Below are 14260 nucleotides of genomic sequence, written 5' to 3'. Positions count from 1 at the left end.
TGATTCATTTAATTTAATGTAATCATTAACTTGATGTTACGTATCGCCACCCTCTTAAAATAACTAACTAAAGTCTTTTTTTTTTGTCTAAATAATCTGAATGTCTGAATTTTTTGGTGTTTCCTGAAAAATCAAAATAAATGACTCAGGCAATTATTTTAAGAAGGCGTTGATATGTGTTATTTGACATGTACATGTATTTACATACTTTGAAATGGTCATTTGCAAGTGGGCTTGTAGCATTTAAAATACAAACCAATTAAAAGGGAAAGTTAAAGATAAGGGTGAAAATGTTTCGATATTTCCCAACTTCATTCAATTTCAAAATAATAATTTCAATTTCATATAATAACTGAGAGGGAGAACTAAGGGTATCCTCTGCGATGTGTAGATCATATAACGTATGCAATTCAAGTGTGTCAATCACAATCCTGCCTGCCTCGCTGTTTTATCCACAAATCAAAGCAGCCGGTGTTTCGAGTCTGTATATTTTCCCTTTTTTAAATGACATATGGAAGCAAGCAGTCCAAGATTATAATCCACTGCGATAATCCTATGTTAGCATGCTGTCGCCATGCAGTCATCCTACTAAATTCCTTTAAATTCCTTCTTCTCACCGCATCTGTTCTTATTGTGGAACAAATCTGCCATGACCCACTTTCACATCCGAGGTTCTTTCAACAGCACTGTGAATGGCAAATGTGGACATTAAGTGGACAAAGCTGTCACGTGAGGTGCGGGATTTGGACCTAAACATAGACAAGACACGGATGATGGAAAACAGAGTCTTTATAAACAAATACAAAGAAACAACAAAGAGCTTGGCTGGATTCAGATGGCTTTGAAGAAACTTGAACTTGAAAACACTCGATGGAGAAACCATGATTTGGAACCTTGAGCAGGCTGGATGCAGGACTACGGAAGACTGCTTTCATGGAAGAAAGCTAGCAAGGAAGAGTTGGGAGGGGAAACCTAAACTAAGAGACCTCGACTGACAAAAGTGTCACTCAGAAACTCTCACGAGGGCAATGCACAATTCTATATGACATAATAAAGCCTATATGATCAAATAAGTGTTACTAGGCAAACTAACAGTGACTAATAGCATAGCAACTGACAACATTCTCATCATAAGTGACATTTGCATCAGACGAGACAAACTGTAATTGGCATACATCATCATCTATGTTGTCATCATAAAGAACATAGCAACCGCATAAGCATAACACATCCATAACACAACGACCCCATGACCTGCATAAGCATAATAACTGCATTATCATAATACACCAATATCATAACAGTACCTTGTTTTGTCATATAGCCACGGCCGCCATATTGTATTTTGTAATTTTTTTGGTATATTTAAAGACTTTTACTTTTTCACTTCCATGTCTTATCTGCTTTTGGGTCCAAATTCTGCTCGTCACATGACAAAGGCATGAATGTCTATAAACTATATGATTAATTTGTACTATACCAGGGGCGTCCAAACTATGGCCCATGGGCCCTTTGTGGCCCGCTGTCCATTTTTAAGTGGCCCACGGCATACGTCAAAAATGCTATTTGCTGCGAAAAATTTGTTTTATATAGATATAGAGCTTTTCTAAATATGCAAATGAACTAATTTCAACCAATCTAGTAACAACATTTCTCTTTATAACACAGTATTGAATAAAGATGATTAAATATTTCCAAGCAAAAATGGCCTCCTCCACTTTCTGCTCTGTCAAGGTCCAAATGGCGAAAATATCACATGGATGATTCCCAAGTAAATGCTTTTAAAATGGTAATCTTACGACAGATTGCTCCTGTTTTGGCTCTGACTGTAGAAAGGGGATTCAGAGGCTGATATTTTCAAGTGGGTTCCAGGGTCTAGAGTCTTAGACCACAACTATTTTCCTTATACAAGTAGATGATGTTCAGGTAGTGGTAAAAAAACACACACACACACACACACACACACACACACACACACACACACACACACACACACACACACACACACACACACACACACACACACACACACACACACACACACACACACACACACACACACACACACACACACACACACACACACACACCTCTGTGTATTATGAGGACATTTTTTCCAAACCGGTTTAATTGTGTATTACAGGGACACCCCTTTCTGCTAATGCCAGAGAGATGGGACTTGCACCCAAAAATTTTTTTTGGGGTTGTCCAGGAAAATTTCACTTCAAAACTTGAAAAAACTGAAAAAAAAAAAGAAAAACCTGAAAAAATCCGTAATTGTGAGGACATAGATAATGACCTAAATAAGCCACGCCCATTGCAAAAATGGTAATTATGAGGACCAACTCACATTACAAGGACAAAGTTTACACAACACACAGCAACCATGTCACTGAAGTGATTTGAAAGTTCTGGCATTCTGACTTTACACAAACTAAAATGGCATTGATGTGTAATGACTTACCTGATATAAGGACACATTGTTGTACATAACAATACTGTGAAATGCAAAGTCATACCTGATCTGTCCTAAAATTGTAAGTTTTAACATGGTGCTCATGTTACAACTTACAATTTTAGGACAGACTGAAACTGGTATGTTAATAAAACTGCTTCTTATGTGAACAGGTTATCTAGGTCAAACACAGCTTTGTAATGGATAAGCTCGACATGAAACCAGATGCAAAAGAGTCAGTGAACATTGAACATTTTATTCTTTAAAACATGACTACCTCTCATCTTAAAGGATGAGCAGTTTTCTCATAGCTCATTCCTGAAATACCTTCGGATTTCTGAATTTCTGAAACAGGTTCAATGTAGGAAGTGTCCGAAGTACTGTGAGAATCTGGAACATATTCCTCTGCTAACGAATCCTCACTTGAACTGGATACATCAGCAACCTAATTTTTTAAACGAAAACAATTATTACATACATACATACATACACATATTGTCGCTGTTCTGTGAAAAACACTTCCACCATAGGAGCTACCGGAGAGCAGCCCGCGACCTAAAAATGGAAACGTGTTTTTCACAGGACAGCAATGATATCCATATATACAGTAGATGCACACATACTTATGCATATATACAGTGGCTCTAAAATTAACCTGCCAGATGCGGGTTAAAATTCATTTTGGCGGGTGGTCATAAATATTTACTAGCTTTACTTCGCTGTTACTTAGTGATGTTACACTCGAAGTAGAAGCTTGAGAAAAGTGTCGAGCGCTCGCGGCAGAAGTAGCTCCCGCCATTGATGGGCTAATGTGCTAAAGTTAATTTACCAAAGGTCTTCATCATCAAGCAGTTTTGCATTTTTTTTAAACGGGATATGTGCCAGATGCTGGAGCAAACTAGAAAAGCATTTAGAACCTAAAGTTTGTGCACATACTAAAGATTATTATAAATCTAGTCACATTTATTCGAAAGATGAGATGAAGCATTTAACAAGAGGGATAGTTAATATGCTTAATCTATGGCATTGCCCCTAAAACAGATATTGTGTGATACAGTCCTTCAGTTACAGTAGACTTTTCTATTTTACCGAGTCAGACAGTCGTTAAGATTGAGACAATTGCTCAACATTTAGCTGCTTGCAACTAAAGATAAAGGTATAAACATGGGTCATAATTTATCCTCTTGACTAAATTATATTCATTCAATGAAAATGCCTGCACTATTAATTCTGGTTGCGTGAAACAAAGATCCATTGCAGATACAAATAACACAGAAGATAAAATACCCATCATGCCAGTCCATTCTAGTGCAGCGAAAGGTCCAAAACATAAAGCACATTTATCCAAGCTTGATACAAGTAAATTAACTACCTGATGTTTACACTTCTGTTTAAAAAAATAAAATAAAATTGATAGTGAGTTCATCTCTAAAATCCACCATAAATAAATTAATGGGAACAAAAGATCACTACAGTGCATAATCCAAATCACCAAACTGCCAACAAATCTTCAATTTGAGATATTTTTAATGTTGACTTGTAGGAATTTTAGTCCCATACAAGCTTATTGTTGGATACAATATTTTGAACGTCTTGGCAATACACATTGCATAAAAAATTGTTGTGATTATATTTGTTAGTTATATAGTTCAGCCCTAGCATCTACTCTACACTCTTCACTCCTAACGTCTTGCTTCTGAAAACTGATTTCAACATCAATATTCAAAAAGAAATCTCGTCACCTGGTCAACTTGGTCTGTGACAGCTACGTCTTCAGCTATGTCTTCAGGTTGTGCTTCAGTTGAAACCTGGTACACATGAAGAGAAAAATACATATAAAATTCAATTCTTAGTAACACGACTGTACCTGTGCATTTACAGTTACAGTACATACAGAACAATTAATAGGTTAAAGTATTGTAAATGCAAACTCATTTTATTTGCCATTACAAAAATAAATAAATAAATCCTTCTGCACTACAGGTTTGTGTAAATTGGTGACGTCTATTTTTCACAATGAAACAAAAACAAGAAAATACACAGTCCTCAGAGAATCCATACCCGACCAGAGTATGAATTGTATAATAACTCCAAGCCCTCAAAACTTATTTTACAGTCACGGTGTATGAATACACTGTCCTCAGTGTCAGTTATTCACAACTATAACATTGTGAGGACTAAGTATCTGTGAGGGCTGCACAGTATTGACAAAACATGCGACATGGGTGTTTTATACAGTAATGGAGATTATTTCGACATTGAACATGGACCTAAAAAAAAAGGATCTATCTATAGCTATATATTTTTATAATCCAATGAAAAAAAATACACGATAATCCGGAAAAATAAACATGCTCATTGTGATCTAATCTTATCCAATTAAGTTATTTTTTGTTAGTAATGCCCCTCGATACGTTTCTCGTATGGCGATGCGCAATTAAGGTAGTCTCTGATTGGTCAAAGTCAGACTAAAGTATACAATCCAATATTAATTTGTTGCTTGTCTTTGCAATACACATATTGCATGAGCCATTCGTGCGACAAGATATTTTTTTATATATTGTGCCAACGTCTTGCTTCTGAAAAATGTATTTCAACGTCAACATTCAAAAAGAAATCTCGTCACCTGGTCAACTTGGTCTGTGACAGCTACGTCTTCAGTTATGTCTTCAGGTTGTGCTTCAGTTGAAACCTGGTACACATGAAGAGAAAAATACATATAAAATTCAATTCTTAGTAACACACAAGTCTGTACCTGTGCATTTACACAGTTACAGTACATACAGAACAATGAATAGGTTAAAGTATTGTGAATGCAAACACATTTTATTTGCCATTTCAAAAATAAATAATCCGTCAGCACTAATGGTTAGTGTAAATTGGTGATGTCTATTTTTCACAATGAAACAATTAATAGAAAATACACAGTCCTCAGAGTGTCCATACCTGACCAGAGTATGAATTATGAGGACTGTATGTGTAACTCCAAGCCCTGAAAACTTATTTTACATTCGCAGTGTGTAAATACACTGTCCTCAGAGTGTCAGTTATTCACAACTACGACATTGTGAGGACTATGCACCTGCGAGGGCTGCACAGTATTGACAAAACATGCGACATGGGTGTTTTATACAGTGATGGAGATTATTTCGACATGGACCTAAAAAAAAAGATCTATCTATATCTATATATTTTTATAATCCAATGAAAAAAAAATACACGTTAATGCGGAAAAATAAGCATGCTCATTGTGACCTAATCTTATCCAATTAAGTTATTTTTTGTTAGTAATGCCCCTCGATACGGTTCTCGTATGGTGATGTGCAATTAAGGTAGTCTCTGATTGGTCAAAATCAGACTAAAGTATACAATCCAATATTCATTTGTTGCATGTCTTTGCAATTCACCTATTGCATGAGCCATTCGTGCGACAAGATCTTTTTTTTTTTTTATAAATTGTGCAACGTCTTGCTTCTGAAAAATGTATTTCAACATCAACATTCAAAAAGAAATCTTGTCACCTGGTCAACTTGGTCTGTGACAGCTATGTCTTTAGCTATGTCTTCAGGTTGTGCTTCAGTTGAAACCTGGTACACATGAAGAGAAAAATACATATAAAATTAAATTCTTAGTAACACGACTGTACCTGTGCATTTACACAGTTACAGTACATAAAGAACAATGAATAGGTTAAAGTATTGTGAATGCAAACACATTTTATTTGCCATTTCAAAAATAAATAATCCGTCAGCACTAGTGGTTTGTGTAAATTGGTGACGTCTATTTTTCACAATGAAACAATCAATAGAAAATACACAGTCCTCAGAGTGTCCATACCAGAGTATGAATTATGAGGACTGTATGTGTAACTCCAAACCCCTGAAAACTTATTTTACATTCGCAGTGTGTAAATACACTGTCCTCAGAGTGTCAGTTATTCACAACTACGACATTGTGAGGACTATGCACCTGTGATGGCTGCACAGTATTGACAAAACATGCGACATGGGTGTTTTATACAGTGATGGAGATTAAACATTTAACACGGACCTAAAAAAAAGATCTATACATATACTGTATACATACACACTCTATATATACAGTATATATCTATATATATATATATATATATGTATGTATATATACATACATATATACATATATATATATATATATATGTATGTATATATATACATATATATACACATATATATATATATATATATATATATACACACACACACGCATACAGATATAGATGTATAGATATATATATACTGTATATAGAGAGAGAGAGACATAGAGAGACAGATATATAGATATAGATAGATAGATATAGAGATAAAGATAGAGAAATAGAGAAATCTTTATAATCCAAAGAAAGAAATGCACGTTAATGCGGAAAAATAAGCATGCTCATTGTGATCTAGTCTTATCCAAATGTTATATTTTGTTAGTAATGCTCCTCAATACAATTCTCTTGTATGGCGATGCGCAATTAAGGTAGTCTCTGATTGGTCAAAATCAGACTAAAGTATACAATCCAATATTCATTTGTTGCATGTCTTTGCAATACACATATTGCATGAGCCATTCGTGCGACAAGATATTTTTTTTTATAAATTGTGCAACATCTTGCTTCTGAAAAATGGATTTCAACATCAACATTCAAAAATAAATCTCGTCACCTGGTCAACTTGGTCTGTGACAGCTACGTCTTCAGCTATGTCTTCAGGTTGTGCTTCAGTTGAAACCTGGTACACATGAAGAGAAAAATACATATAAAATTCAATTCTTAGTAACACGACCACCTGTGCATTTACACAGTTACAGTACATAAAGAACAATGAATAGGTTAAAGTATTGTGAATGCAAACACATTTTATTTGCTATTTGAAAAATAAATAATCCGTCAGCACTAGTGGTTTGTGTAAATTGGTGACGTCTATTTTTCACAATGAAACAATTAATAGAAAACACACAGTCCTCAGAGTGTCCATACCAGAGTATGAATTATGAGGACTGTATGTGTAACTCCAAACCCCTGAAAACTTATTTTACATTCGCAGTGTGTAAATACACTGTCCTCAGAGTGTCAGTTATTCACAACTACGACATTGTGAGGACTATGTATCTGCAAGGGTTACACAGTATTGACAAAACATGCGACATGGGTGTTTTATACAGTGATGGAGATTAAACATTTAACACGGACCTAAAAAAAAGATCTATACATATACTGTATACATACACACTCTATATATACAGTATATATCTATATATATATATATATGTATGTATATATACATACATATATATATATATATATGTATGTATATATATACATATATATACACATATATATATATATATATATATACACACACACACGCATACAGATATAGATGTATAGATATATATATACTGTATATAGAGAGAGAGAGACATAGAGAGACAGATATATAGATATAGATAGATAGATATAGAGATAAAGATAGAGAAATAGAGAAATCTTTATAATCCAAAGAAAGAAATACACGTTAATGCGGAAAAATAAGCATGCTTATTGTGATCTAGTCTTATACAAATAAGTTATTTTTTGTTAGTAATGCCCCTCAATACGGTTCTCTTGTATGGCGATGCGCAATTAAGGTAGTCTCTGATTGGTCAAAGTCAGACTAAAGTATACAATCCAATATTCATTTGTTGCATGTCTTTGCAATACACATATACTGTATACATATATACAGTATATGCATGAGCCATTCGTGCGACAAAATATTTTTTTATATATTGTGCTACGTCTTGCTTCTGAAAAATGTATTTCAACATCAACATTCAAAAACAAATCTAGTCACCTGGTCAACTTGGTCTGTGACAGCTACATCTTTAGCTATGTCTTCAGGTTGTGCTTCATTTGAAACCTGGTACACATGAAGAGAAAAATACATATAAAATTAAATTCTTAGTAACACGACTGTACCTGTGCATTTACACAGTTACAGTACATAAAGAACAATGAATAGGTTAAAGTATTGTGAATGCAAATACATTTTATTTGCTATTTGAAAAATAAATAATCCGTCAGCACTAGTGGTTTGTGTAAATTGGTGACGTCTATTTTTCACAATGAAACAATTAATAGAAAATACACAGTCCTCAGAGTGTCCATACCAGAGTATGAATTATGAGGACTGTATGTGTAACTCCAAACCCCTGAAAACTTATTTTACATTCGCAGTGTGTAAATACACTGTCCTCAGAGTGTCAGTTATTCACAACTACGACATTGTGAAGACTATGCACCTGTGAGGTCTGCACAGTATTGACAAAACATGCGACATGGGTGTTTTATACAGTGATGGAGATTATTTTGACATTGAACATGGACCTAATATATATATCTATATAATCTAATTAAAGAAATACACGTACGTGCAGAAAAATAATCATGCTCATTGTGATCTAGTCTTATCCAAATAAGTTATTTTTTGTTAGTAATGCTCCTCGATACAATTCTCTTGTATGGCGATGCGCAATTAATGTTGTCTCTGATTGGTCAAATTCAGACTCAAGTAGGGCCTGGCAATAAATCAAATTAATTGAATAAATTAAATTTAAATTGAATCGTTGAAAATTTGCTAAATCGTGAAATGTATTTTGTCTTCTGGATTATTAAAAGCTGTTGTTATGTTCTGTTACATCCAGATGTTATTGTGAGTTGTAATTTTGCACAAGTGGTGGCAGAATGCTGGATGGTTGGTTTAAAATACTTTTTATTTTATTTTTTGGCCATATCGCTTAGCCTCAGACTAAAGTATACAATTAATCCAATATTCATTTGTTGCACGTCTTTGCAATACACATATTGCATGAGTCATTCGTGCGGCAAGATATTTTCCACATATTGTGCAGCCCTAGTATCTCCACCCTCCACTAATGTCTTGCTTCGGAAAACTGATTTCAACAACATTCAAAAAGAAATCTAGTCACCTGGTCAACTTTGGCGCAGTCTGATAGCTGTGTCTTCATCAGGTTGTGCTTCAGTGGAAACCTGGGGCAGATGAATAGAAAAATACCAATACAATTAAATTCTTACTAAGACTAGACTGCTATAATATAATTTCATGTAATCATGAATGTGCGACCAGTAATTCTAGTATGTCACATGTATGACACAATATCCAAATGTCATAAGAAATCACGATATGATAATTAACATGATATTGTGAGGTTAGCGATACTCACGATAACTGTAAAAGTAAAATAAAAAAACAAGTCACAATATTGTAAAAAATGAAATAAAAAAATAAAAAAATTATATTGAGAAAAGAATGTACTTTTGCTTTTGAGTTTTAATTAATCTTTTATGTTTTGTCAAACCTTGCACGATATCCCCCCAAAAAAACAAAATTAAGTGTGACAACACACCATATAAACATACCATAGTGTTTTTCCATTGTAGCGAAATTCAAACATGAAAACCTTCCGGGCATCATGATACACTCTCAGCCTGTTTTCACGTTCCTGTTTGCTTAGAACTTCTCCTCGATATTCAGTAGGAAAGTCTCTCTTCTGAAAGGAGCAGGAACTGAACACTCCTCGACCTTACAAAGAAAAAAGGATACAACAGAAATATTTCATTATAACAATAATGAAAACTAGACCCATACTAAAGAATATTTTACCAATACTCACCTTTGAATTAATTAATATATTTTATGGTGAAGCCATTCTTGTCTTTACCTAAGGATGAAAAGTATGCTACCTCTTCTTTGGGTTTAACTTTTGCCCTCTGTGGCCTCATGACTGACATGTCTCAATGAAGATAATGATCTAAAGCTATAGAAAAAAATGAGTTTCAATCAGTTTGATAGGTAACTTAATGCAGATGTCTTGAAGTTGACTTTCAGTGTACCATAATAGCCTGTGCAGTGTGCAGTAAATGTGCCAACGAAAATAAAATACAGTGGATAGCACAGCTCTGCTAAATATTTGCATAAATTAAATGTAATGAACACTAACAGACTTTACTGAAATATTTCTATTGAAAGAACAAATTTAAGTAAACACAAATGCAGCAATTTACCAATACTTCATTTATACTGTACTGGTAATACTAAGCCATTGTATATTTTCACATCAAAAACCAGCCTGTTATTGCTTTCCTCTTAAAAATTGCAATTAGCATTCATCTTACTCAACAGACGGTTAGCTCTGCTATGCTAACCGTCGCTAACAGAAGCGTAGCAATTCTAAATAATTAGCTGCATCCATCATAATCAACAGATGGTTAGGTATGCTAACGTAAGCTTAGCTGCACTTACACTGGACTTGCATTATAAATCATTTTCGCGAAAGAGGGAGCAATGTACACAAGCGACCAACAACAACAGGAAAAATTCGAGCTTCAAACCTACCTCATTAGCACAGCTACACGCCATCACATCTCGTGAAGTAAATAGAGCCGGGGGCGGTTCTCTATGGGGCTGCTAGATGACGTCACTTCCGTACTCAGGGCAATATAATAAATCCCGTTCAAATCAACAAATTGGTTCAGTCGTTGGATTATGAACTTTGTTGATAAGAGTGGCTATTGTTCTATGATTTACAGTGTCAATAAAAAAAAAATAGATCACATTTAAAATGAACCCCAAAGGCTCATATATTAAATGAATTACCACAGACGAAAACAAAGGATATTATTGCTAGAATTATAGATCATTTTGTAATCATAAAATGTGATTTCAGTTTCAGTTTTTTTAAAAGGTTTTTTTTTTCATTAACGAAAATGTTTTTTTGCTTTAGTAAATAAAATAACCTTGCTGCTGTCATACAGTTGCTGTCCGAGGATGTTTTAGTACTATACTTTAGTAATGGATGCATGTGTTTTTTGGCAAAATTGTGAGCGAGCCCAATTCCTTGGCTGAGAAGCAACCCTGCAAATGAATGGTCACATGATGCTTTCCTTTTGGCATGAAGCAGGACTGATGGTAGCGCTCACCTTTTCTTCTCCAGACAAGCATTTTTCCGGATGCCCCAAACATTTGGAAAGGGGGTTAATCAGAGAAAATAACTTCAACTCTTTTTTTCTTATTTTGGTCTGTATTTATGGAATCCCCTTTTCACTGGTCACACCAGGCCATCCTCCAAAAGTCTTACTCCCTCACCATGGGTGTAGATGCACTCATACCTGCTTACTGCCATTCCTGAGCAAGCTCTACACTGGTGGTGATGTCCTTATCCCGCAGCTGAATCAACTTTGGGAGATAGTCCTGGCATTTGCTGGATTTTCTTGGGTGCCCTGAAGCCTTCTTCACTTAAAGTTTGTAAGGTCACTAAAGGAAATTACTTTAATTTTCATGGCAAATAGGGACTTTGCAATTCATCTAATCACTATAACATTCTGGAGTACATGCAAATTGCCATCATAAAAAAACAATAATAATAAGTCAGCACTGGAGATTTTTAGAAAATCAATGTCATTCTCAAAACATTTGGCCACTGGTGTACAGAAAGATGTTACATTGTAAAGGCAGGGTGGGATGTTAAATGATGAATCAATATACGGCACTGACAGTTTCTCTGTCTCTGCCTCCAGCTGTTCAAAGTGATGTGATAAACAGCTGTTAACCATTGTATATTTTCAAATAAACAACCACTGCAAGAATTAAATGCTGAAATATATAATTAAATGTCATAGTGTATTTCATTATTTAATTTATCTACTTAGGAATTGGTGGCTGCAAAAAAAAAAAAGGCTCTGCGTCTACAGACAAACATTCACAATACACAGCATTTTGAGAAAAAACGGAATTATGGGGACATGTGCGTAATTGTGGGGACAGGTGACGGTCAGCCAATCAAATGCTGTGAAATATACACTGGTGTGAATAATTCATGAAGTGGTGCATTACGAGGACCTTCCTACAGGGGGCGTCATCAAATACACAAAAATACACAAATTCATGTAATTATGGTTTACAAGGACATTGGCTAAAACTTTGGATTTAAGCCTTCTACAGCCCTAGAAGCACTTCTGCATTGAATGAATTATGAGGACATGGGCTGTGTCCTCATAATTCAAAATGTCCTCGCAGTGTTGCGTGTATTCAGGTGACATGTCCTCATAATACACAAAGGCAAACACACACACACACACACACACACACACACACACACACACACACACACACACACACACACACACACACACACACACACACACACACACACACACAACAACACTGTAAACAATATGCAATTGCTTGAGTGACAAACTTTCAATGTGATCCTTGAATCCTTAGATTTTTCTGTATGTGGCCCTTGGAGGAAAAAGTCTGGACACCCCTGCACTCCACTATATCGTTTCATTCGTGCCAACCAATGAAAGAAAATGAGCGTGATTCCTGACTCTTACTTCAAATCTAATTTGCTCTAAATTCTTATTTTGGGTTTTTGCTTGCGTGACCTGAGCTTAATCCATGCTCATTGCTCTCATCTTCGATGAATCCCCTTCAGGGCCCATCAGGGGAAAGTTCACCCTGTCAGAAACGAGCACTGCTGCCTCCTCTCAGCATGGGGAGAAGACAAGCTCCTGAAGCACAACAAACAAAGGTGTGGTGTCACCACATGCACTCACCGTACTTTGCAAATAACTCAGCCACCAAATTGCTTCCCATGAAACTTTAATGACTGTCTGTGACTGACTGAGCCCTGAATAATAGAGCAAGCAGAGGACCTGCTTTTTTTTTTTTGCAGAATAATGACTCCCACAGAAACAGGGAGCACAACTGTATAAATAGTCAAATAATTAGAGCAGCAAAAAAAGGAAGAAAGATTTGAAGCACTGTAGCAACGGGCCCGATTTACTCTCAACCTGATTTCTAAATATGTAAACTAATTATCCGCTGAATTACACTTACAAAATGTGTGAACAGCAGGTAAGCATTTCTAAGAATGGAGGCTCGCACCAAAACATCTGTTCCGTAATCCCTTAATGAGAATAAGAGGGAGAGTGCTACATTCGCTTCCTTTTGACTTTGCTGCAAAGACACATATATCTTGCTTGAACCCTCCACTTGGTGCCTTCGATTTGATCCCAATCTGACTGCAGTTCTGCGGTCAGCTTCTTCAAGCCTTTTATGTGTCTGCAAGCATCAGCTTGACTAAACTCAAACATCTAACGAGAAGGATTCTCAAGCTTTTGATGATAGAAAGCTGAAAAATCCTCCTGTCCTGGATACATGCCGTATTCTGATTTATTTTTGGGGGGCCTGTGAGGAGCATTTAATCTCTTTTAATGAAGCCACATTGTGGAGGCACCACAAGCAGAGGCAACTCAACATTTATTAAGCTAATGAAAGCAATCTGGTTTTTAATGCTATTTGAACACAACATTTGTCTAAGGAATCTTTATTATTATTATTTTTTTAATGCTTAAAATATCACTTGCATGCATTGGAAGGCACACTTCCACCCTGGAAGCAGTGGTTGTAATCGATAATAATTGGCCCCGGCATTTCAATCTAAAAGGAAACAATCATTACACTCCTAAATAAACACTTTTGATTTATTTAACGTTTGGGCGTATCTTTACATACAATGTACTGTGAAAATTGCAGCATTGTCTCAAAAGACAATATAAAGTGGAAACAAGCTACTGTTGCACTACAGAAAAGTTTGACTGGAATGATAGCCTGGAGCCAATCAAAACACACCAATCAATAATGTTTTGACTTTTGAAGCACAAATAATGAGGCCCTTCAGGAGAAATGAGGCATACTGTAAGTGCCAATTATATCA

The 14260-nt window shown here is 35.5% G+C and overlaps 1 protein-coding gene across 2 annotated transcripts; it reads right to left on the bottom strand.

The window, feature by feature from the left end:
* Positions 1–2691: 2691 nt before the first annotated feature.
* Positions 2692–12673, bottom strand: LOC147174136 (uncharacterized). 2 transcript variants are annotated; one of them, XM_086075088.1, is made up of 8 exons: positions 10876–12673; positions 10154–10297; positions 9900–10062; positions 9449–9509; positions 8314–8379; positions 7144–7209; positions 4198–4263; positions 2692–2900 (listed from the first exon to the last, which is right to left on the bottom strand). In XM_086075088.1, exons 3-8 carry the CDS (start codon positions 9932–9934, stop codon positions 2736–2738), a joined length of 459 nt encoding a protein of 152 aa, XP_085931214.1. In that variant the 5' UTR covers positions 9935–10062; positions 10154–10297; positions 10876–12673; the 3' UTR covers positions 2692–2735. The 2 variants fall into 2 exon arrangements, with proteins under 2 accessions (XP_085931214.1, XP_085931213.1); XM_086075087.1 differs by having other exon boundaries at positions 10154–12673.
* Between the last annotated feature and the right edge of the window lie 1587 nt (positions 12674–14260).

The sequence above is a fragment of the Leptonotus elevatus genome, chromosome 5 (assembly GCF_054856555.1).
Source record: "Leptonotus elevatus isolate MCC_2025b chromosome 5, RoL_Lele_1.0, whole genome shotgun sequence".
Lineage (NCBI taxonomy): Eukaryota > Metazoa > Chordata > Actinopteri > Syngnathiformes > Syngnathidae > Leptonotus > Leptonotus elevatus.
The sequence above is the reverse complement of the archived record's forward strand: the minus strand, read 5'-3'. Positions and strand labels throughout refer to the sequence as shown.